Source organism: Lissotriton vulgaris, chromosome 3_2 (genome assembly GCF_964263255.1).
Source record: "Lissotriton vulgaris chromosome 3_2, aLisVul1.2, whole genome shotgun sequence".
Taxonomy (NCBI): domain Eukaryota; kingdom Metazoa; phylum Chordata; class Amphibia; order Caudata; family Salamandridae; genus Lissotriton; species Lissotriton vulgaris.
This window is the reverse complement of record NC_141690.1, coordinates 104,661,235-104,684,369: the sequence shown is the minus strand read 5'-3', so window position 1 is coordinate 104,684,369 and position 23,135 is coordinate 104,661,235. Positions and strand designations below refer to the sequence as shown.

Here is a 23,135-nt window from a genome sequence, read left to right as displayed (position 1 = left end):
CTGCACTCAATGCAACAGACACTCCACACAATACCACTCAGTGCCACATAATTATATGCTTCATAATTACACTGCGCTCAACGCAACATACACTTCAAATACCACTCAGTGCCACATAACTACATGCCACATAATTACACTGCACTCAATGCAACATACACTCCAAATAACTCAGTGCCACATAATTACACTGCAATCATTGCAAAATACATTCCAAATACCGCTCAGTGCCACATAATTACACGCCACATAATTACTCTGCACTCAATGCAACATACACTCCAAATACCACTCAGTGCCACATAATTACACAGCACTCAATGCAACATACACTCCAAATACCACTCTGTGACACATAATTACACGCCACATAATTACAATGCACTCAATGCAACAAACACTCCAAATACCACTCAGTGCCACATAGTTATATGCAGAAAGGTATAGGTGCCTTCAAGGGGATTTGTTTAACAAAATATAATTAAACGTGATTCAACTAACTCTTTAGGACAAGTCAATGGTCCTTTCAAGAATAAGGACCATTGACCTGTCCTAAAGAGTTAGTTGAATCACGTTTAATTATATTTTGTTAAACAAATCCCCTTTAAGGCACCTATACCTTTCTACTTACTCACCCAAGCCCTCAAGGGTATTTTGGGTTGCTCACTGGTCCTTAATCACATAGTTGTATGCACCATACACTCCAAATACCACTCAGTGCCACATAATTACACACCACATAATTACACTCTACTGAATGCAACACACACTCCACACAATACCACTCAGTGCCACATAATTACACACCACATAATTACACTCTACTGAATGCAACACACACTCCCCATAATACCACTCAGTGCCACATAATTACACGCTACATAATTACACTGCACTCAATGCAACATACACTCCAAATACCACTCAGTGCCACATAATTACATGGCACACAATTACACTCTACTGAATACAATATACACTCCCCATATTACCACTCATTGCCATATAATTACATGCCTCATACTTACACTCTACTCAATGCAACATAAATACACTTTATCTGTCTATCTATCTATCACCCTTCTATCTGTCTATCTCTCTATCACCCTCACTCTATTTATCTATCTATCTATCTATCTATCTATCTATCTATCTATCTATCTATCTATCTATCTATCTATCGCCCTCACTCTATCTATCTATCGCCCTCACTCTATCTATCTATCTATCTATTGCACTCACTCTATCTATCGCATCACCACAGCATCACTCAGCACCACCAGAGCATCACTCAGGGGTACCACAACATCACTATGCGCTACCACAGCATCACTGAACGCCACAGCATCACTTGTCGCCACCACAACATCACTCCGCGCCACCACAGCATCAATCTTTGCAACCATTCAATAACTGGTTCAAATATGTTCTCTCAATGTTTCAAGCTTCATTACAAATGTCACAAAAATATGTTAATAGTTTACTTCTGTTCTTGGATTTTCATCACAATTAAATACAATGAACATAATCTTCACAAAAGTTATTTACAAAAGCTATTGCCATTATAAATTACAATACCTTTTAAATATTAATTATTAAAAAAATAAAAGCCATTTTTATTTGTAATATCAATACATCTAAGTCACGTAAATACAACACATATTGCATTACAAATGCTATAGGTGTCACATTTGCGAAAGTAAAAACTATTGGCATTGTAAATGATAAAGCTATTCAATTCACTATTTTCCAAACCAACACATCAATAAAATATTTGTCATTTACAATACCAATAGCTCAAACTTTCTTAATGCATAGCTGCAAAATCGGCCCTGTAAAAAAATCGGCTGAAAAACGGCCCACCACCCAACATCCACTACAACCACCACCCCATCCACTACAACCACCACCCCATCCACTACAACCACCACCCCATCCACCACTACCACCACCACTGCATCCACCACATCCACCACCACCACATCCACCGCATCCACCATCACCACCACATCCACCATCACATCCACCACCACATCCACCATGGCATCCACTGCCACATCCACCACCACATCCATCACATCCACCACCATCACATCCACCACCGCCACATCCACCACCACCACCACCACCACATCCACCACCACCACATCCACCACCACCACCGCATCCACCACCACCACATCCACTACCACTTCCACCACCATCGCATCCACCACCACCACATCCACCACCACCACCACATCCTCCACACCCACCACCACTACATCCACCACCACATCCACCACAACCACCACCCCATCCACCACCACCACCACCACCGCATCCACCACCGCATCCACCTTCACCACATCCACTGAACATAATCTTCACAAAAGTTATTTACAAACGTTTAAGCTATTGCCATTATAAATTACAATAACTTTTATTTAAGTATTAATTATTTACAAAATTAAAAGCCATTGTTATTTGTAATATCAATACATCTAAGTCACGTAAATACAACACACATTGCATTACAAATGCTATAGGTGTCACATTTTCAAAAGTTAAAACTATTGACATTGTAACTGACAAAGCTATTAATTTTGCTACTATCAAAACCAACACATAAATAAAAAGTGTCATTTACAATACCAATAGCTCAAACTTTCCTAATGCGAGACCTATTGCATTTCCAATGCTTGTTATACTGGTCTTTATGGACTTCGACCGCCGACAGCAGGGCATTTTTGTCAACATAAGTTGACAAAATGACAGTGCGATGCATAAAATGTGAAGTGCAATAATGAGGTGTCCTATAGCACGTAACAACGTGCCGTGAGTTGGTGGCAGGCAGTGAGCAAGGTGCCCTGGCAGACACCTCTGTTACACAGTGGCTTAGTTTATATGTTTTGCACTGTGGGTGAAATCTGCCGACCACCGGCTCAAATTCAATGAACCTCTTTTGTCTTTTAGAAGGCTTTGAGAAGGTGAGTTCCAAGACGCTGGGTTATAATTCATGTGTGTGTGCAGAGCTTGGAAGTGGCTGATGTGGCGCTTTCTATACACACACGTGACACGCAGTACCTAGTGGCAACCGATTTTCCAATTCATAGTTTCTGGGCAACAGTGACTTTCAGGTCTGTGCATGCCAGCTCAAAAATGCCTCCATCACTGCAAATGCCTCCATCACTGCATAATCTGCTCACAGTGATAGCATGCATAAAAATCAATCCGTGCATCCTGACTCCAAAGAAGTGATCTTAAATTGTCAACACAGGCATTCTTTACTACTTTAAATTTAGATGTCCAGTATTATACATCTCTGACAAGTGAAATTGTGCAAGCCACAAACCAAACGCTCTCTCACCTCTCAGTGTGTGCTTTCGTTGGCCAAAGGCATGGTGCTCATGTTTGCATTATTGGATTGGATGCTGTCACTTGCAGGATACATGCAGATCTTTACGACATGTGCATTAACCCACTGAGTTGTCTTACGAGTCTTTTAACCAGTAGATGACGAAGAGATATCCACTGAAGCTGCATTAACCCTATGAGGTGTATAACTGAAAGTAAAACCCTTAACCTTCGGGTACTGGTGCGCAAACCTTCCTCCTCTTCTACCTAGAATTCTGTTGTACAGCCTGCAGTTTATGCAAAAATATGTGTGGCTGGTTGGTGAACCCTATCAGCTGTCTCTTTTAGTTTTAAAAAGTGGTTTGAAGATGACATGCATGTGTCTAAACAGTTTTCTGAGCTATCACACTGCACTTCTAAACTGTGGCCTATAGGCTACATACAGATTTCTTTGACTGTTGCCTACTGAGCTAGCTTGTTCTAGGTAGAACCCGTGAGCTACAGAATTCAAGTCTCAGCCGCATTCTAATTAACCTTGTGTGCTTCCTTAATAGAATTCTTATTTTTAACCTGCCGCTGGTACTCAGATCTCTGCTGCAGGTGCATTAACCACCTGAGAAGTCTCCATGTCATATGAGCCACCAGCAATTCACAAACAGTCTGAATATGATGCGTTAACACACTGACCTCCCTTACAAAATTTGCAGCCTTTCGCCTGAAGTTGAGAGTAATCTGTGCAGTGGGTTGCTTAGCTTATCAGGTGGAATGCGTTCACCCGTGGCAATGCAGACACTTTCGGGACTTTTTCATTCTTATCTCTCTCAAAGCTACAGTCATGTTTATCGAAACAGATATGTACATTGCTCAAGATTCTTTTAATTTGAAAATAGAGCCGTGGCTTTGATGTTGCCTACCTGAACAAGGTTCAATTCTTGTTTCAATAATAGTGTGCGTAATTCCTTTTGATATGTTCTGCATTGCGTCTACCAGGCTGTTCAGTCACGCCAACAAAGTAATGAAAGCTCTTCTGTTTTACTGATTTTAACAGATAGGCACAGAGAGTTAATTATTAGGCTATGTGTATTTTAAAATATGAAAAACAATGTCAAATATGTATTTTTTTATTATTCATAATGCTTTAGTTGAAGGATGGCATGTGGGGTGGGGGTGAAAAAAGGCGTAGGGGCAGATTTATAAGCCCCTTGCGCCACTTTTGTGTCAATTTTCCGATGTTAAAAGTGATGCAAAAGTGGCGCAAGGGACTTGTAAATCTGCCCGTAGTGTTTTTCTAAAGAAGCTTAAATAGGTTTTGACATCCACGTGTGTTTGTATTACAATACTAATGTTTTGTTAGGAATAGTTTTCATTATGTTACGGACAGCTACTTATAGTGCCACAACCCATCAAACATCCCAGTATGACTGTGCATGGATTGCTTAGATAAATTTGGAAATAAACAAGTTTCAGCTTCATTTTTTTTCAAAACATAAAGTAAAAAAATGTATATGGCTAAATACAGAAGGAAATATAAATGGCGCTATGCAAATATAATTATTCCACATTAAAAAAACAAAAAGTAAGAAACATCGTCATTGTCTACGCCAACAGCTCTAACTTTAACAAATGCGAGACCTATTGCGAACCCTATTTCTGCCTAATACTTTCTAACTAGTAAGCTTTCTTTCTCCGTGCATTTCAAGCATGGTGGCAAGTTGCATACTTTTATCTTGAAACAATGAGTGTGGGATGCAACCGATGCACCCACCACACAGCTCCACCGAGGCACCCACCACACAGCTCCACCGACACAGCTCCACTGATGCACCCACCACACAGCTCCACTGATGCACCCACCACAAAGCTCCACCGATGCACCCACCACAGAGCTCCACCGATGCACCCTCCACAGAGCTCCACCTATGCCCCCACCACAGAGCTTCACCGATGCACCCACCACAGAGCTCCACCTATGCCCCCACCACAGAGCTCCACCGATGCACCCACCACAGAGCTCCACAGATGCACCCACCACACAGCTCCACCGATGCACCCACCACAGAGCTCCACCGATGCACCCACCAAACAGCTCCACCGATGCACCCACCAAACAACTCCACCGATGCACCCACCACACAGCTCCACAGATGCACCCACCACACAGCTCCACAGATGCACCCACCACACAGCTCCACCGATGCACCCACCACACAGCTCCACCGATGCACCCACCACACAGCTCCACCGATGCACCCACCACACAGCTCCACCGATGCCCCCACCACAGAGCTCCACAGATGGACCCACTACACAGCTCCACCGACACAGCTCCACAGATGCACCCACCACACAGCTCCACTGATGCACCCACCACACAGCTCCACAGATGCACCCACCACACAGTTCCACAGAGGCACCCACCACACAGCGCCACAGATGCACCCACCACACAGCTCCACCGATGCACCCACCACCCATCTCCACCGATGCACCCACCACACAGCTCCCCCGATGCACCCACCACACAGCTCCACAGATGCACCCACCACACAGCTCCACAGATGCACCCACCACCCAGCTCCACAGATGCACCCACCACCCAGCTCCACAGATGCACCCACCACACAGCTCCACTGATGCACCCACCACACAGCTCCACCGATGCACCCACCACACAGCTCCACAGATGCACCCACCACCCAGCTCCACCGATGCACCCACCACCCAGCTCCACCGATGCACCCACCACCCAGCTCCACCGATGCACCCACCACCCAGCTCCACCGATGCACCCACCACACAGCTCCACCGATGCACCCACCACACAGCTCCACCGATGCACCCACCACCCAGCTCCACAGATGCACCCACCACCCAGCTCCACAGATGCACCCACCACACAGCTCCACTGATGCACCCACCACACACCTCCACTGATGCACCCACCACCCAGCTCCACCGATGCACCCACCACACAGCTCCCCCAATGCACCCACCACACAGCTCCACAGATGCACCCACCACACAGATCCACAGATGCACCCACCACCCAGCTCCACAGATGCACCCACCACACAGCTCCACAGATGCACCCACCACACAGCTCCACCGATGCACCCACCACACAGCTCCACAGATTGACCCACCACACAGCTCCACCGATGCACCCACCACCCAGCTCCACCGATGCACCCACCACCCAGCTCCACCGATGCACCCACCACACAGCTCCACCGATGCACCCACCACACAGCTCCACCGATGCACCCACCACCCAGCTCCACAGATGCACCCACCACACAGCTCCACAGATGCACCCACCACACAGCTCCACTGATGCACCCACCACCCAGCTCCACCGATGCACCCACCACCCAGCTCCACCGATGCACCCACCACACAGCTCCACCGACACAGCTCCACCGATACACCCACCACACAGCTCCACCGATGCACCCACCACACAGCTCCACCGATGCACCCACCACACAGCTCCACCGACACAGCTCCACCGATACACCCACCACACAGCTCCACCGATGCACCCACCACCCAGCTCCACCAATGCACCCACCACCACCGATGCACCCACCACCCAGCTCCACAGATGCACCCACCACACAGCTCCACCGATGCACCCAGCGCCACCGATGCACCCACCACACAGCTCCACCGACACAGCTCCACCGATGCACCCACCACACAGCTCCACCAATGCACCCACCACACAGCTCCACAGCTCCATCGATGCAACCACCACACAGCTCCACCGACACAGCTCCACCGATGCACCCACCACACAGCTCCCCCGATGCACCCACCACACAGCTTCACAAACACAGCTACACCGATGCACCCACCACACAGCTCCACTGATGCACCCACCACACAGCTCCACCAATGCACCCACCACACAGCTCCAGCTACACAGCTCCACCGATACACCCACCACACAGCTCCACCGATACACCCACCACACAGCTCCACCGATGCACCCACCACACAGCTCCACCGATGCACCCACCACACAGCTCCACCGATGCACCAACCACACAGCTCCACCGAGACAGCTCCACCGATGCACCCATCACACAACTCCACCGAGGCACCCACCATACAGCTCCACCAAGGCACCCACCATACAGCTCCACCAAGGCACCCACCACACAGCTCCACCGATGCACCCACCACACAGCTCCACCGATGCACCCACCACACAGCTCCACCGATGCACCCACCACACAGCTCCACCGATGCACCCACCACACAGCTCCACCGATGCACCCACGACACAGATCCACCGATGCAGCCACCACACAGCTCCACCGAGACAGCTCCACCGATGCACCCACCACACAGCTCCACCGAGGCACCCACCATACAGCTCCACCAAGGCACCCACCATACAGCTCCACCAAGGCACCCACCACACAGCTCCACCGAGGCACCCACCACACAGCTCCACCGAGGCACCCACCACACAGCTCCACAGATGCACCCACCACACAGCTCCACCGATGCACCCACCACACAGCTCCACCGAGGCACCCACCACACAGCTCCACCGTGGCACCCACCACACAGCTCCACAGATGCACCCACCACACAGCTCCACCGAAGCACCCACCACACAGCTCCACCGAAGCACCCACCACACAGCTCCACCGAAGCACCCACCACACAGCTCCACCGATGCACCCACCACACAGCTCTGCCGAGGCACCCACCATACAGCTCCACTGATGCACCCACCACACAGCTCCACCAATACACCCACTAAGCTCCACTGATGCACACACCACTCAGCGTAACCACAGCATCACTCAGCTCAACCACAGCATCACTCAGCACCACCACAGCATCACTCAGCGCAACCACAGCATCACTCAGCGCAACCACGGCATCACTCAGCGCAACCACGGCATCACTGGTTCAAATATGTTCTTTCAATGTTTCAAACTGTTTTCAAGCTTTCACGCTTTATTACAAATCACAAAAAGATGTTAATATTACACTTCTGTTCTTGGATTTTCGTCACAATAAAAAACACTGAACATTATCTTCACAAATGTTTTTTTCAAAAGTTTAAGCTATTGCCATTACAAATTAAATAAATTATTTAATTATTAATTATTTAAAAAAATTAAAAGCCATTGTTATTTGTAATATCAATACATTTAAGTCACGTAAATACAAAACATGTTGCATTACAAATGCTACAGGTGTCACATTTGCGAAAGTTATAACTATTGGCATTGTAAATGACAAAGCTATTAATTTAGCTATTTTAAAAAATAATACATATTTAAAAAAAACTTCATTTATAAAACCAATAGCTCAAACTTTACTAATGCGAGCCCAATTGCATTTCCAATGCTTGTTTAAATGGTGTTTCTTTACTTTTAGGTCATTTCATAACAAAGGTCCGGATTATCTGAGGAACATAATTCAGGTCTACCTTCCTTCAAGTTAAGATCGCTTAGATCTTCTAATCCGTTTTTTGATGGTGGTACCTACAGTACACTGTCTCGTATGGAGGGTGTGTGGTTTTGTTTTCTTGGCCCCTAATCTCTCGAATACTTTCTCAATTAATATTAATGCCAAATTTAATATTGTATTTTAGGGCACAGTTAATGGCGGCGAAATGTGGAATTCATCGGGGTTCCTTTCTACCCCACAGTATCGTTCATATTTGAACTTGCATCCAAATTCTCCACCATGCTTTAAGATGTGTACAGTTATGGTCACACTCCACTCTAAGATGATCCTTTCTCCATTGTGCCTTGCATTCCCTTATGCGTCTTTTACTATGTATGATTGAGAAGTTGCTGGTTAAAGGTATAACCTTCTGAAACAAGACTAATTAGGAACACCAAAAACAGGTTTTTAAGTAGCAGTTAGTACTACAGTAATTACTGTATATAAGCACTGTAAACAACAGATGATATTATTGGAAAGTTTAACACAGCTCAATTTATGGCCCTCGGACTGATGTAAGATTGAACTAGCACTTTTGGAATATGAAATTTGATATTTTCAGCTGAAGTTCACACTGGTGTCAGCAGCAAATATGTAAGAGACACAGTCATCTCTTTAGCTTTTTGTTTTTAAAATCAATACTATTACAATGTAATCAGGTCCCTCCTCTTGTATTTCTCTTCTCTGCCTAATTCTCTTTGGCTCACATTAAAACCATAAAACTGTAATGTAGGGGAGAGAGAGAACTGAAACTGTGCTAAACAGTCTCTTATAAAAGCTTAACCCTTTAATTGTTGCTGTCGGCCAGTGCTGCTGTCGGCCAATTGCTGACGCGGCCCCGCCCGCGCACGGAAACGCCCGCACCGCGGCGGAATTACCGCCGCGGTTAACGGGTTAATGGCGCAGGAAGGGGCATAAAATTCAGAAGATGGCATCACTTTCTGCCTGACACAGTTCTTCCTGGGTGATTAGTTAATGGTTCATCCGGTTCAACCTTTTCCCTTCATTATGGTTTTGCAGTGTTTTATTAATAACGATATTGAGGAATAAGAGTACCAGATCAAAAGAAAAGAAATTTGGCTTTCTTTCAGTCATCATACATAGACTTAAGAAGAGTGAGTAATACAAACGCCATATTTATTCTCTGTAAATGTGAAACCATACTTAAGGCCTCAAATAGTCATAAAAATGTTAGTAGGTCTACTGGTCAAGTAACTTGAATAATCTACTAGACCTAACTGTAATGTTCATGACCCATAAACTGGTCTCAAATTGTGTGATCCCAGGAAAATATTTTATTTTTCAGAGCTGCCTTTTTCTTCAATCTCCCATATGGGTGAGCCTTCAAATATGTGAGTTTTGCATTTCTGCTGTACAAAAAAAAAATGTTTCATTAAATAGAATGAACGTTTGCTCCATTTATAATAAGAATCTAACCAACATATAGGGTGCACATGATCACTGCCATTCTTCTTAGTTTACTAATTGTATTGTCGTCAATACAGGGGCAGGAGTTTTCTCAGTTCACGTTTAAAAACTCACTTTTAAGCATGATGTGGTTGCTCGCTTTCATTTTTCAGACAGTAAATTTCCCATTGAAATGGCCAAAAACTGTCCTACAAACATGCAGCTTTACATATAAAACTAGATAGTGTATAAACAATCTGTGAAAATTGGGTTTCAGAAAACATATTTATCATCGGCACATCACCAAGTAAATAGTTCTGGTCTGTTTTCATCCTATTAAAATATTGTTTTCATCACACAGAAGTAGAAAAATGTGCTTTCATAACTACTGAAATATACTTTGAAATGTTTGCACAGTAGACTTATTAACTATTTAAATGTTGTTAGGAAAAACCTGACACCCTATAGCTTTTGATTTCGCACTCTCTGGACAGCAGGTCAGACAGGTCCTAAATATAGCTTGCCCTCATAAAACCTGACTCGCTGTAGCGAGTGGGCGAGTAGATTTCTCGATGCCTGTTTTTACACCTTAAAAAACAAAGAGATGAGTGTGCACATCTTGAGAAAATGCTTCCAGCACTGCCCTCCATCCAAGTCTTAAGTTTTCCACAGCTTCAGGCAAGTGCAGGAAATCCTTCGCTTAGCAGGCTACAGATATCCTCACAGGAGATGGAAAGCTTGTTACACAGTACTGCAAACTGTTGTCTTCAAACGAGAATACAAGGGGGATTGAAAGTGGAAGTTGAACTATACTTTCAATAGAGGTTCTCACAGAAGAGTGCTATGGAGATGGAAAGCTGCAGTTGCTTTATGCTACCAACAGAGGTCCTTACAGACTACTGCAATGGAGATGGAACGATCACGATTGCCATTGAATAACTTTCACCATAAAGCTTTTCTTTTCTTTTTAGAAATTAGAATGTGCAACCCAATGGAGAATTAAAACTATTCTGGGATGGTTCTAACATCCGGGACTTATTGCACACAATAAAAACATTCAACTACACTACCATTGTATCTGAAAGAAGTGGAAGGGCTGCAAAGTTATTGCGGTGCCCCAAGTCGTTACTAGAGGTCCCTCTCAAGGCAGGTGCAAATACTTGAAATGTGAATCACAAAGCTGAGAGGGTGTGGCTTAACCTAGACATTTGCTAATCTAATGCCTTCTGCAGATTTTTCTAAAGGTTAAAAAATATACCAAAGCTGGTTGATGGAGATGAGTCACACTGCAGGTTACAATAAATGTCTTGAGTGTTATGGAAATAGATGATTACATTGCTTTACATAGGAATATCCTACACATAGGGACTAACAGCCTCTGGGAAGTACAAGTGTCTAAAAAATTCTGTTCTTAACCGCATGCGCGCTAGCGGTTTTCCTGCTGAGCGCTGAGATTTTGAAAATCCCGCGTTACGTGACAAGGTCAACTCGTCCCATGCACAGCGCACGTAACGCCCATGACGAGTTGACCTTGTCACACGCATCGAAGGGGTTAAAGAAGTGTGTTTTGGTAAACATATGCATTTGCAAGGACAAAATGCAGTCACTCAAAGTGAAGGCAGCCAATGGCTGAAGTGGGTTGGTCCGGGGATCTATACAGGTTTTTTGCACCCCATTTCTGGCTATAGATCTCTTTAGCTGCTACCTGATTCCATGTCAGCACAATATACAACTAATTTGCCTGGTTGTCTATCACTTGTTAAACCAGCCGGTGGCATTTTGTTGATGTTTACGTTTTTTCAGTTGGTGACTAGATCAAAGTCTCTCGCAGTTAGAAGGATGCGTCAACATCATGGCACAATAGCTGTTGTACATAAGGCAATACCACTTGTCCGCTCCACATCCGGGCTAGCAACTCCTTGGCTTGCACTTAAAAGACCAGTGTCTTTGGTCTGTAGATGCAGCCGTTTGTTAACAGCACTGTTCTATAATGGCCTTCACATTCGATTTATCCTGGTCTCCTCCTGTCACAAACTACTGCAATAGATAGAGCCTTCAGTTAGACCTGCTGCTGCCTAATAGAGATGGCAGCATGTTTTCCTCCTCTGACCTGATCATGTACGACATTTGTTACAGATGCAGTGCCGCCTCCACATTATAGTTAGTTCCTATCAGTTGTTTTGTGTAGAGTTTCCTGCAGATTTGCAGCTATCTATCACGTCCACAGAAGTGGAACCCCAAGCGCATCATGTACAGACCACTGCAGGAGCAGGCCGCTGAGCACTACTCTCCAGTAGCAGCTGCTACAGGACCCTGGTGGTTGGTGGGACAAAAAAAGAAAACAAACAAAAAAAACACCTACCGGAAATGGCCGCCGTCCTCCGTCCCTCCGACATCTACCTGCACTCCTGGCCAGCAGCAGGAAGCACCCACCCTCCCAGCCTCCCCATAGCCAATCACAAAGTTGCAATGCAGCATTTTGATTGGTCTGAGCGCCGTGGATAGACACTCAGACGGGATCTAGGAAGGTTTAATGTTCCTCCCCAGGCTGTGTAATGCAGCCTGGTGGGGGACATGCAGTTCTGCACACTTCGGGGGACACTCATCTCCCTACTCCGCCGGGCCAGCCCGAGAGCCATTTAAGTATATAGGAAAAATAAATTGATGATAACAATAGTTATCATTTTATTTTTCCTTTTGTTCAGTGTGGTGACAGTCAGTCCTCCGCCTTAGCGGAAGAGCCGCCACTGCAGTCTCGCTCAAACTTCCCTAAGCCGCTTTCTGGCCCTTTTAGTGATTAGCACAGAGTACATTTCTGCACACAGGAAATGCACCTGGTATCTGTCAAATACTCCTTCCTCTCTTCTGCTTAAACTTTCCCTGTGTGACTTCTTATTGATGAAAATGGCCAGAGCCCAGGGGTCAATGAAGAGACAGGAGCCCTTGAGTAAAGATGGTGAGCTCATAACTGGCAAGGAAGGTGCTTCTTATCCGGCTGCAGCCTGGACTTTTAGGCTGCTACCTCAACTACTACTAGGATTACAAATGTAAGGGCTTGTGGAGCTGATAAAAGTATTCATTTGAAGGAAGAGCACTGGTTGGTGTGATATCACATAATAAATGAGGGGCACCAAGTCCGGTCCTATTCCTTTATTATTCAATACCTCAGCTGCGTTTACTGTTCTCTCGGAAGGAACCCTTATTAAAAGAAACCCTTGTCGTCCGGCAACGCTTTTCAAAGGAGATGTTTCTTAGTGGTGGTACTGTTCCTAATATGGGCCTAGCCATGCATTTTTCACTACAACAAATAAGTGCACTCAACTTTAGAAACGGGACTAAATGTCCCATAAATACCCCATTATGGCATCTTGATCCTTGTGGGTGTAAACATAAGTCAAACACAGCATCTGGCTCTGCTTGAAGCAGCACTGCATCAGTACAGTCTCGCCATTGCCTCTAGGTCAGTGGCTCAGTGGGAGCTTGCAGTATTTTTTATTTGTTTTTGTTTGATTGCTCAACATGTATCTTTTCGCTGTTTTTGGCTCTGTGTTTGGCTGTCATATATTGCTTGTATAAATAAACATGTTTCGTATATTGGAGCGCAGGTATATATACAGATCTCTTGGTGCTCATGGGGCTGGGGTTATAATCTGGAGTTACATTAGTACTTCCCTCTGATGGATGCCAAAACCTGCTGCCCTCCCTCAACCCCCTCATTATATGTACCAACTGCACCATTAAGGGCAGCACAAGCAAGCAGCATTGGCAAAGCCAATTGTATCTTAGTGAAAATGCTAGCCAGATGTTTGTTTTGCCATTGCTTGTTATGTCTTGGTTACAGGCAGATGTTAACTCTCATTCGCAGGTCAAATCTATTTAAAAAGGGAAATAGATCAGCCCCTTCGTCCATTGGTTGATATCACCCCATGCTCGGTAGCCATTAGTTTATAGAAATATCAATCATGTAATTTGGAGTTTTATTTTTCCACAAATTAGAGCAACGTCATTGGTGGAGGGAATGGTTCCGTTTCAAAGCATGAATGGTAATCGTGGAGGATGCAATGATTTACCGTGTTCATATGGCCTTCGCCATCTTGCATCGGTAACATTGTGTGAGCGGAGTGGTACATCTGCCCCGGAGGCAGTGACAGGACCCTAGATAGAAGCCACCGACATGGGGAGAGGCAGCCACGTGCAGAGCTCTCCACCTGGAGGGGCACCGGCATGCCCCGCCGGTGCTGAGATTGAGACGGTGACCGCAGCAGGGGCCATTGGCGGCAACTTCAGCAGCTCTCAGAACCTGTGCTCCCTTCAGGGCAAAAGCCTCATGAAGGAAAGAGGAGGGTAGTACCTGCAGCACCCAACCTGCATCAGGCCACCAGTAAAGCTTTCTAATCCTCTCTCTGCTGTTCACACTTTTAGCATGGGTGCCCCCTCTGACAATGCAGCGCCAAAATCCACGTCACTGTAAATATAGGGGTTGAATTATGGGAATGTCATGCAGTTCAGCGCTGCAAGTCACCTTGCTGTGCTGCACTGTGTGACAGGGAAAGGGCAGGAGTGCATCATATTTAAGGCAATACAGAGCATTCCTGTTCTTTCCTTTACGTCCTTTCGACAGCCTAGCGCCAATGCACGCCGCCTGGCACTATGGTGCAAGTATGCCTACGTTGCATACAGGATTATTTTTATGCATGAAGGGACACCTTCCTGCACAAAAACAATCGTAGGAGGCATAATCCTCTTTCTGTGAATGCTGCAGAATTCAGCAAACCTAGAAAGAGGAAAAAACAAGGAGAAATAGAAATATTTGTCCTCGTTACGCCTCCCCTGGGAACGTGTAAGATGTTGGCGCATTGCCAGGTTTACAAGTTATTGTAAACCTGGGGAAGCATCAAAATCTATTGGAGTTGCATGGGAACACCCACGCTACGCCTTCCCAGGGCAGAGTAACGCAACGCAGCAATTTACACGGCATGGCATTACTCCAGATTTTTGGAGCCATGCAAAGTGGCTTTGCCTGGCTTCAAATATCTGTCCTAAGGTTTGCGTCGCTCTTGCAGCACGTTGTGTGGTGCAAGAGCAACGCACATTGCCTCATGAAGAGGCCTCATAGTGTTGTCTTTTTGCCATATTAAATTCCGATTGGTTCGACCTGCTGAAATTCAAGGGTTCAGACTTTACCCCACCCTGTAATTGCGGAGTACATTTAATGCCACACAACTCTGAATTTCAACCAACCCTTGTGAAACTTGCTTGCGCAGGGGTTGGAAAATTTCAGCCCACTCGTAATCGGGGCTTAAGTAACGTTATAGGAGTTGAAATTGATTTTTCTTTTCTGTTTGCTTTGTATTAGGGAATTTAGGTTTTCTTAACACTTTCACTGGTGTCCAGGAATATGCCTTTGTTATAACAGGGCACGGCCATTGCAGCCTGGGTAGGTTCTACATGGTGCATGTGAGCTCTTCATAGGCCATCGTTGGATATGGGCTGATAATTCCTATGAAAGGAGTAATTGGAAAGGTTAAGATTTCCAGGGATACCACAGCTTTGCTGTGTTTCCCTTTTAGAAGGATACGTTTCTGGATGGAAAAACAGGGAAACGTGTTCTTTGTATATGTGAGAGTGAATGAGAGGAGCAGTCCTGAGATGGCATATGTGAGTAGAAGTGATTCTGTGAGTAGACCGCTTCAGAGAAGAAAGAAGGTGAGAAGGCGGTGAAATACATGTTGTCCAGTGAGAAGCCTTTTGGTCTGAGGACCGGCCTGAGTTTGTGAGCTCTTTGAATCTTTGTACTTGGTCTCAGGAGCTGTGTTGGCTGAATAATCGTACATTTTAATAGCCCCATTGATTAACATTGGTTTGCTGCTCCCTCCTTTCGATTTGTAATGGGCCTTCCTGTTTTTACAACCTACATGGTCCAGTTTCACTGCATAAAGTTTCATTAAGTATTCACAGTATTTTCCTAATGGCACAATTTTAACTTGAGAATTGGTTTAAATATAAAGAGGTATAAAATATTTTTTAATTAATAATAGAATAGTATCCTCAGTTTTATTACTATTAGTCCCACCTATTTTAGTAGTTGTAATATGTTAGCCTCGTGATTTCTTTTGATTCATTGCAGATAATACATAATAACTGGTGTTATTTATCCTTTTTTAAGCAAAAAGCCTTTCTATACACTGAAAGTGGTATTTCGCTGTAGCTCTAATAATGAAATCATTAAGAATGTTAATGGTCTTCCAAATGAAATTACTTGAAACCACCCCATTGTTGTCCTGTGTTCTCAGTGGCGGAATTTCATTGAAGCCTTCTTCAGGGATGGACGCCATGAGAGCGGATATGGGAGGGGCAGCTACTATCTGTTCTGCGATTGTCACAGCAGCAGCACTTCAGCTACCACTTAATATTATTGGTGAGTATGAGTGGTATTGAATCAAGCCCTATGACATGCTCTTTTCTCTCTGATGTGTCCTCGGTTGGAACACTGAGTATGGTCTGCCTTCTTCAGGCGGTCATGCAGTCGGCAGCATGTTTGATGTTGCAGTCAGGACATAGGCAGTGCCATTTCACTGCGTGAGCTTTTGGATTCTTCTATTTTTATTGTGTGATGTAAATGATCTAGTTCTGGTCCTGTATCTGATAATGTGACCCAGCAGTCTAGGCTAAGAGATGCCTTAGAAATAGCAGCACTAATAGAATGAGGACAGATACTTTGTGGTAATCTGGATTACACACCAACTGTGACACAGACTGTTGTGTTTTTGATGGTTTTTCGATGTGCTGTGTAATTTGAATAAATAGTGGCGGTATCTGCTTGCTGGTATGTACTTGTTGGAAAATGGTTTATTGAAGGTGGTAAGTGTGCACTGACCATCAGTAAGAAGGCCACCGACACAGTGCTCAATCCTAAAAAGTGTCTCTATAAATTAGCCCCTTGCTCAATCCTGGGTAGCTGACACTGAGCAATAAGGCTTAATTTAGGAGACAGGTATGTGAAGTATTTAAAAACAGCAATACCGTAAATAAGGGAGACACAACACACAATAAAAATCACACACTACTTTATAACAATAGGAAACATTTTTATCTTTAAAATGACACTAAAACAACTAAATTCTAATGTAAGGAAACAGAGCTGTGATTTTTTAGAGATTAACCACTTTATAGTACTTAAAAACATGTAGGGCCACTCTGGGACATCTGATTGCACTTGACCGGGACAAAGTCAAAGTTTCAGGCCGACCATGCTGTAGTCCAGGTCGGATACGCTAAGCGGGAGGTCGCATTCAAAATTTTACCTTCACACTTTGACACGTTTCTGGAGCTTTTTCTTCTGACGGCACTTGACCCTCCACAGCTGGTTGGATTCAGACGGTTCACCAGCTTGGCTTTCTGTGATGCCCTGGTCATATCCTGGAAGTCCAGAGCTTTCAGCAGTATGAACCTGAAATCCTGGCCAGGTCAGGGTTGAAGGTGGCCAGCTCGACTCTCGGGGTCGGGTCGGTCACCTTATGGAGCTTTTCCCCAAACTTCAGTAGGTGCTTCCGGAAGGTCTCCTTGTAGGTTCAAAGTGTCATAAAAGCAAATCCAAAGGTCTGGAATCTCCTGAATGGCCTCTGGAAGGTCTGGAGTACAATCCCCACAATGCACTTGACCAAATCCTTAAAAGCCCACTAGACCCACTCCAGTAGGGGGACCCTTGGTGGAGATGATACAGGTGAGCTCTGTTAACCTGTAGCTGCTGGATGTCCATTCCTTAATCCTTCTTGGAGCAAGGCACAGTCCTCAAGGCTGTAGTATCAAATTGTGCTGCAGATGTAGTCGTCCAGAGTGCCGACCTTTGAGTGCAAATTCAGATTCTAATAGGGCGGCCCTTCTTTTCCCTGTAGTTTCAGGCAGCAGAACATAGAGGCTGTGCAGCTCTTACATATTTATTCTCCGCTTCTGGGCATCAAGCAGGGGGCACCACTGACCAATGGGACGCAGGGGGCCTCTCGGGCACATGATCACTTCCTCCAAACTGTGGCATAATCTTGAGAAAGCACTATTCTCCAATCTGGATAATAATCCAATATGGATAAAATCTCCGCAGAGGAGTAAGACCTGTCTAAACCTAACTCAGAATGTTGGCCAATTTCATGAACTCCCCTTACTCTCATCTGCGAATTCCTTCCTTAAGCCTCCCATCTGGCAGTAAGAGGGGTTTGGCCTGGCTGACATACTTGCCTGTCTTGTTTGCTAAAGCTTCTACTGTTTGGCCCATCCCCCTGCTCGGCATTCCTGTGTCACTGCAGAGCTCTCCCCATCAGACAACCTCTGCTCGTCCAGGCCACCTAATCAAGGCAGCCTGGCTAATCCTGTTAGAGCTGACCTAGTGCTAGAGGCTGGAGTTTGGCTCACCGAACAGAAAGTCTTATAACCTCTTTTCTGTACGTTATTATAAATTCAACAAGGCAAATTGTAGGATTCATCAGTATCATTCTAGTCAGTCTTTGAGATTTTGACTCCATTCCTAGCAATAATAATGCAATCACGAAACATTGCACTGTTACCCTATGGGGCTGGGTATCTACAAGAGGAACAATGACATGTACAATTTCTCCATCAGCAGGATTTATAAAACACCATTTATAAGGACCCTGCTTATGTTATGAGAACCCTACCCCTGGAACACCTAGGGAAGACCTTGGGGGCGTCTAATATGTAAGAATCATGTAGATTAATACTTCACAAGCTCACAGCACGAACGTAGAGTTTGGAGGGAATTTACTACCCTGGGGAAAATAACATGGGCAGTTTTCCCTCACCAGGGTTTATAAACCATCTTTCATAAGGACCCAGCTTATAGATACACGACCCACCCCCGCCCCAACACATTCCCCCCTTCCCGGAACACCTAGGGGAGACCTTGTAGATACCGAATATGTAAAAACAGTGTAGGTTATCACTTTACAGAGCCCATAGCACCAAAATGTACTTTGCAGTGAATTTACTTTTAAAAGCAGTCCGGTAACACAAGGCTGCTTTTAAAATTGCGTCCAGCCAATCAGCAGTGCACTCTTCTAGATAGATTAAATCCCCTTGCCCTATTATCTACTAGGAGCGTACAGAGTCTGTCATGCCAATGGTTACTGTACCCTAATACCTAGTGTACTCTATAACATGTGTGTGTTTAAACAAGGCACTGGGCCTCGTTAGCAGAACCCAGGGCACAGTCAGTCGTTCACTACCAGTCAGCAAAATAAATGGGGGTGAACAGGCCCAAAAGGATTACTTTCTAACAATCCGCCCCTCAGCCCACTCCCCCCCCAAACAAAAGGTGATAGGTTACTAACCTGCACCCTGATGGTACTCATCAGCTAAGCGGAAAAACCTGGAAAGTCCATCCGCATTGGTATGGCCACCCCAGGTCTGTGTTCCACTGTGAAATCCATTCCCTGTAGAGAAATTGACCACCTCAATAGCTTTGGATTCTCCCCCCTCATCTGCATGAGCCACCTGAGAGGTCTGTGGTCAGTTTGAAGACGAAAGTGCGTACCAAACTGGTATGGTCTCAGCTTTTTCAGGGACCAAACCACAACAAAGGCCTCCCTCTCAATGACACTCCATCTTTTTTCTATGTAGAGAAGTTGCCTGCTAATGAAGGCAACTTAACGATCAAGACCCTCCTCGTTTACCTGTGCCAACACTGACCCAGTCCCTTGTTCTGAAGCATCTGTCTGAACAACAAATTCATTTGTGTAGTAGGGGTCGAGCAACACTGGTCTTTCAGAGTGTCAGAGCCTTCTGACACTCTGAGATCCACACAACTTTCTTTGTCCTCTTTTTAGAAGTGAGTTCTGTCAGGGAAGCCACAATGGCCCCATAGTTCTGAACAAACCTTCTATGGTACCCAATCAGACCAAGGAAGGCCCTAGCCTGTGTCTGGATAGTAGGAGTTGCCAAATACAAAATACTTTGTATTTTGGTCTGGAGAGGTTGTACATGGCCTCCACCTACAAGGTGGTCCAGGTACACCACTGACCTCTGCCCTATTTGGCACTTGCTGACCTTAATAGTCAGGCATACCTGCTGTATGGCCTGAAGCACTTCCTTCAAGTCATTTAAATGATCCTCCCACACACAACTGTATACAGCTATATCGTCAAGATAAGCTCCACTGAACTGCTCCAACCCAGCCAGGACCCTGTTCACCATCCTTTGAAAGGTGGTAGAGGATTTCTTTAAGCCAAAGGGCATTACTTTGAACTGGTAATGTTCCTCGGGTGTGGAGAACGCTGACTTCTACTTCCCTCCTTCAGTGAGGGCAATCTGCCAGTACCTTGATGTCAAATCAAATGTACTCAGATAGTTAGCATCCCCTAGCCTATCAGAGATCTCATCAGCTCTAGGTAGTATAGGGTGAGCATCAGCCTTTGTGACTGTATTCAGTCCTCTGTAGTCTACACAGAACCATAACAACTTCAATCCCCCCTGTGGATTAGGTTTTGGCAACAGCACCACTGGGCTGGCCCATGGACTGTCATAGATTTCAGTTACCCCCAACTCCAGCATCTTAGCTACTTCAGATATTATTTTGACAGGCGGGCTGTCACCAGTGTCAATGTGGTACACACACCACTCAGTAATGCCTGCTGTCAAAGAAAACAGGCCAGCAAACTGCTCCAGCACCTACTTGCAGTTTCTGTACTGCTGGTCTGGTAATTTGGGAGAGAGTACAGCTCCCTCCACTGGCCCATCTTACACTTCACTGGAGAGAAGGTCGGGCACTGGCTCAGCCTCATTCTCTTCTCCCTCATCTGTGATCGTCCACATGGTCATGTCTGTCCTTTCATGGTAGGGTGTCAGTCTGTTGAAATGCAGAACCTTATGAGTGGTCCTGGGTATGTTAAGGGCTCCAGGTAGATAACCTCACCCTTCTTTTCAATGACTGGATAGGGTCCAGTCCACTTGTTGTGGAGGAAATAGGAGTTACAGGCTCCAAAACCCACACCAATTGTCCTGGAGCATACTCGGGCATTGTAGCCTTCTGATCATACCAGCTCTGTTGCCCTTGTCCTCGGATGCTTGGCCCATTGTTCCAGGGTCCAAGCGTCTAGCATTTCCCTTCAGGATAGTCTGTTACCTGGTAACAGAACATACCCACTCAGGGAGCTCCAATATTCTCATATGGATCTCTTTCTCCACCTCTGACCACTCGGATGATTCAAGATCATTTTCCAGTAAACACTGTACCAGGTGTACTGGAAACACAGCTACCGTCTTAGGGGCTGTCATACCTCCCCATTCCAAACCCACCTTAGCCACAGGATAGAGTTTGGTTCTGATGTCTGCATTGGCCACCTGGTGAAACTCACCTGGTAGGATCTGCTCTTGAGACACCAGTGTGACCATAGCCAAACTGGCACAGCCTCAGTACCATTGATTTTAAGCCTCTGCCTGTTCTTGGGGGTAAGGCGACCAAGGTTGCACCCCACCCAGTGACACTAAGGCTGCCTCTTTCTGATAGATACATCTGCCGTGTGGATTCCTCACCTTGTGAATATCCCCCTTGCGTCACAGGAACACCTCTAGCCAAAGCTGAGGTTGACGACTTCGCTCTAGTTGAATGAGCCCTAATACCCTCTGGAGGTTCCTTACCGGCCAAAGAGTAGCAGATCTTAATACACAGAACGATCCATCTTGATAAAGTCCTTTTATGGACCGCTCTTCCCTTCTTGCAGCCAGCAAAGCCAATGAAGAGTTGATCATCCAAGCGACAGTCTTTAGTTCTGTCCAAATAAAAAGACACCGCCCTCTTAGGGTCCAGACGGTGCAACCTCTCCTCCTCCTTGGAAGGGTGCGGGGGAGGATAAAAGGTAGGGAGGGTAATGGATTGACCAAGGTGGAAAGGAGTCACCACCTTAGGAAGAAAAGCAGCCCTGGTCCTTAGAACCATCCGATCAGCATGTATGGTCAGGAACGGGGGCTTGGAACTAAGAGCTTGAAGCTCACTCACCCTCCTTGCCGAGGTAATTGCAACGAGGAAAACTGCCTTAAAGGTTAAAAGCCTCATAGGACATTTATGAAGAGGCTCAAAGGGAGAGCCCATCAGAAAAGTCAAGACAAGATTCAAGTCCCACTGTGGTACAATAAAAGGAGTAGGAGGGAACTTGTTTACAAGACCCTTCAAAAACCTCAAAACTACAGGAGACTTAAAAAGAGAGGGCTGATCAGGCAAACAAATAAAAGCCGACGCGCCGAAAGATAGCCCTTAACCGTGGCAACTGCAAGCCCCTGTTGCGCCAAAGAAAGAGCAAACCGGAGCACATCTGATAAATGGGCTCTCAATGGGTCAATATCATTCTCACCACACCAAATAACAAACCTAGACCATCTATATGAATAGACAGTCTTAGTGGAGTCACGCCTGGCAGACAAAATAACATCCACCACGTCAGGCATGAGAGAATAGGAAATCAGGTTGCCCCATTCAATCTCCAGGCATGAAGGTGCAATGTCTGGAGGTGGGGGTGTAGAACCTGCCCCTCCATCTGAGAGAGGAGGTCTGCCCTGAGAGGGAGACGGAGCGGCGGGTGAGAGGAGAGGTGGAGTAGATCTGTATACCACACCCTTCTTGGCCAATCCGGGGCGACCAATATAACTTGGGCCCGGTCTTGGCGAATTTTCCTCAGAACCCGAGGAATCAAGGGTATGGGAGGAAACGTGTAAAGGAGTTGATTTCCCCAACTCAACTGAAACGCGTCCCCCAAGGCTCCTTGCATCGGATACTGGAGACTGCAGAAAGACGGGCAGTGAGCATTCTCGCGAGTGGCAAACAGGTCCACCCGAGGAGTCCCCCACATCCGAAAGACGTGACGAACCACCTCCGGGTGAAGTCTCCACTCGTGGTCGGCAGAGAACTGCCGGCT

General features: G+C 45.8%; 1 protein-coding gene across 1 annotated transcript in view; it reads left to right on the top strand.

Annotated features, from left to right (window-relative positions):
* Window positions 1-23,135, top strand: part of LAP3 (leucine aminopeptidase 3) — a 332,922-nt gene that overhangs the window by 222,088 nt on the left and 87,699 nt on the right. Inside the window, exon 8 of the mRNA XM_086964054.1 lies at window positions 16,512-16,636. Within this exon, the coding sequence (XP_086820180.1) occupies window positions 16,512-16,636 (125 nt within the window). The remainder of the gene's footprint in view (window positions 1-16,511; window positions 16,637-23,135) is intronic.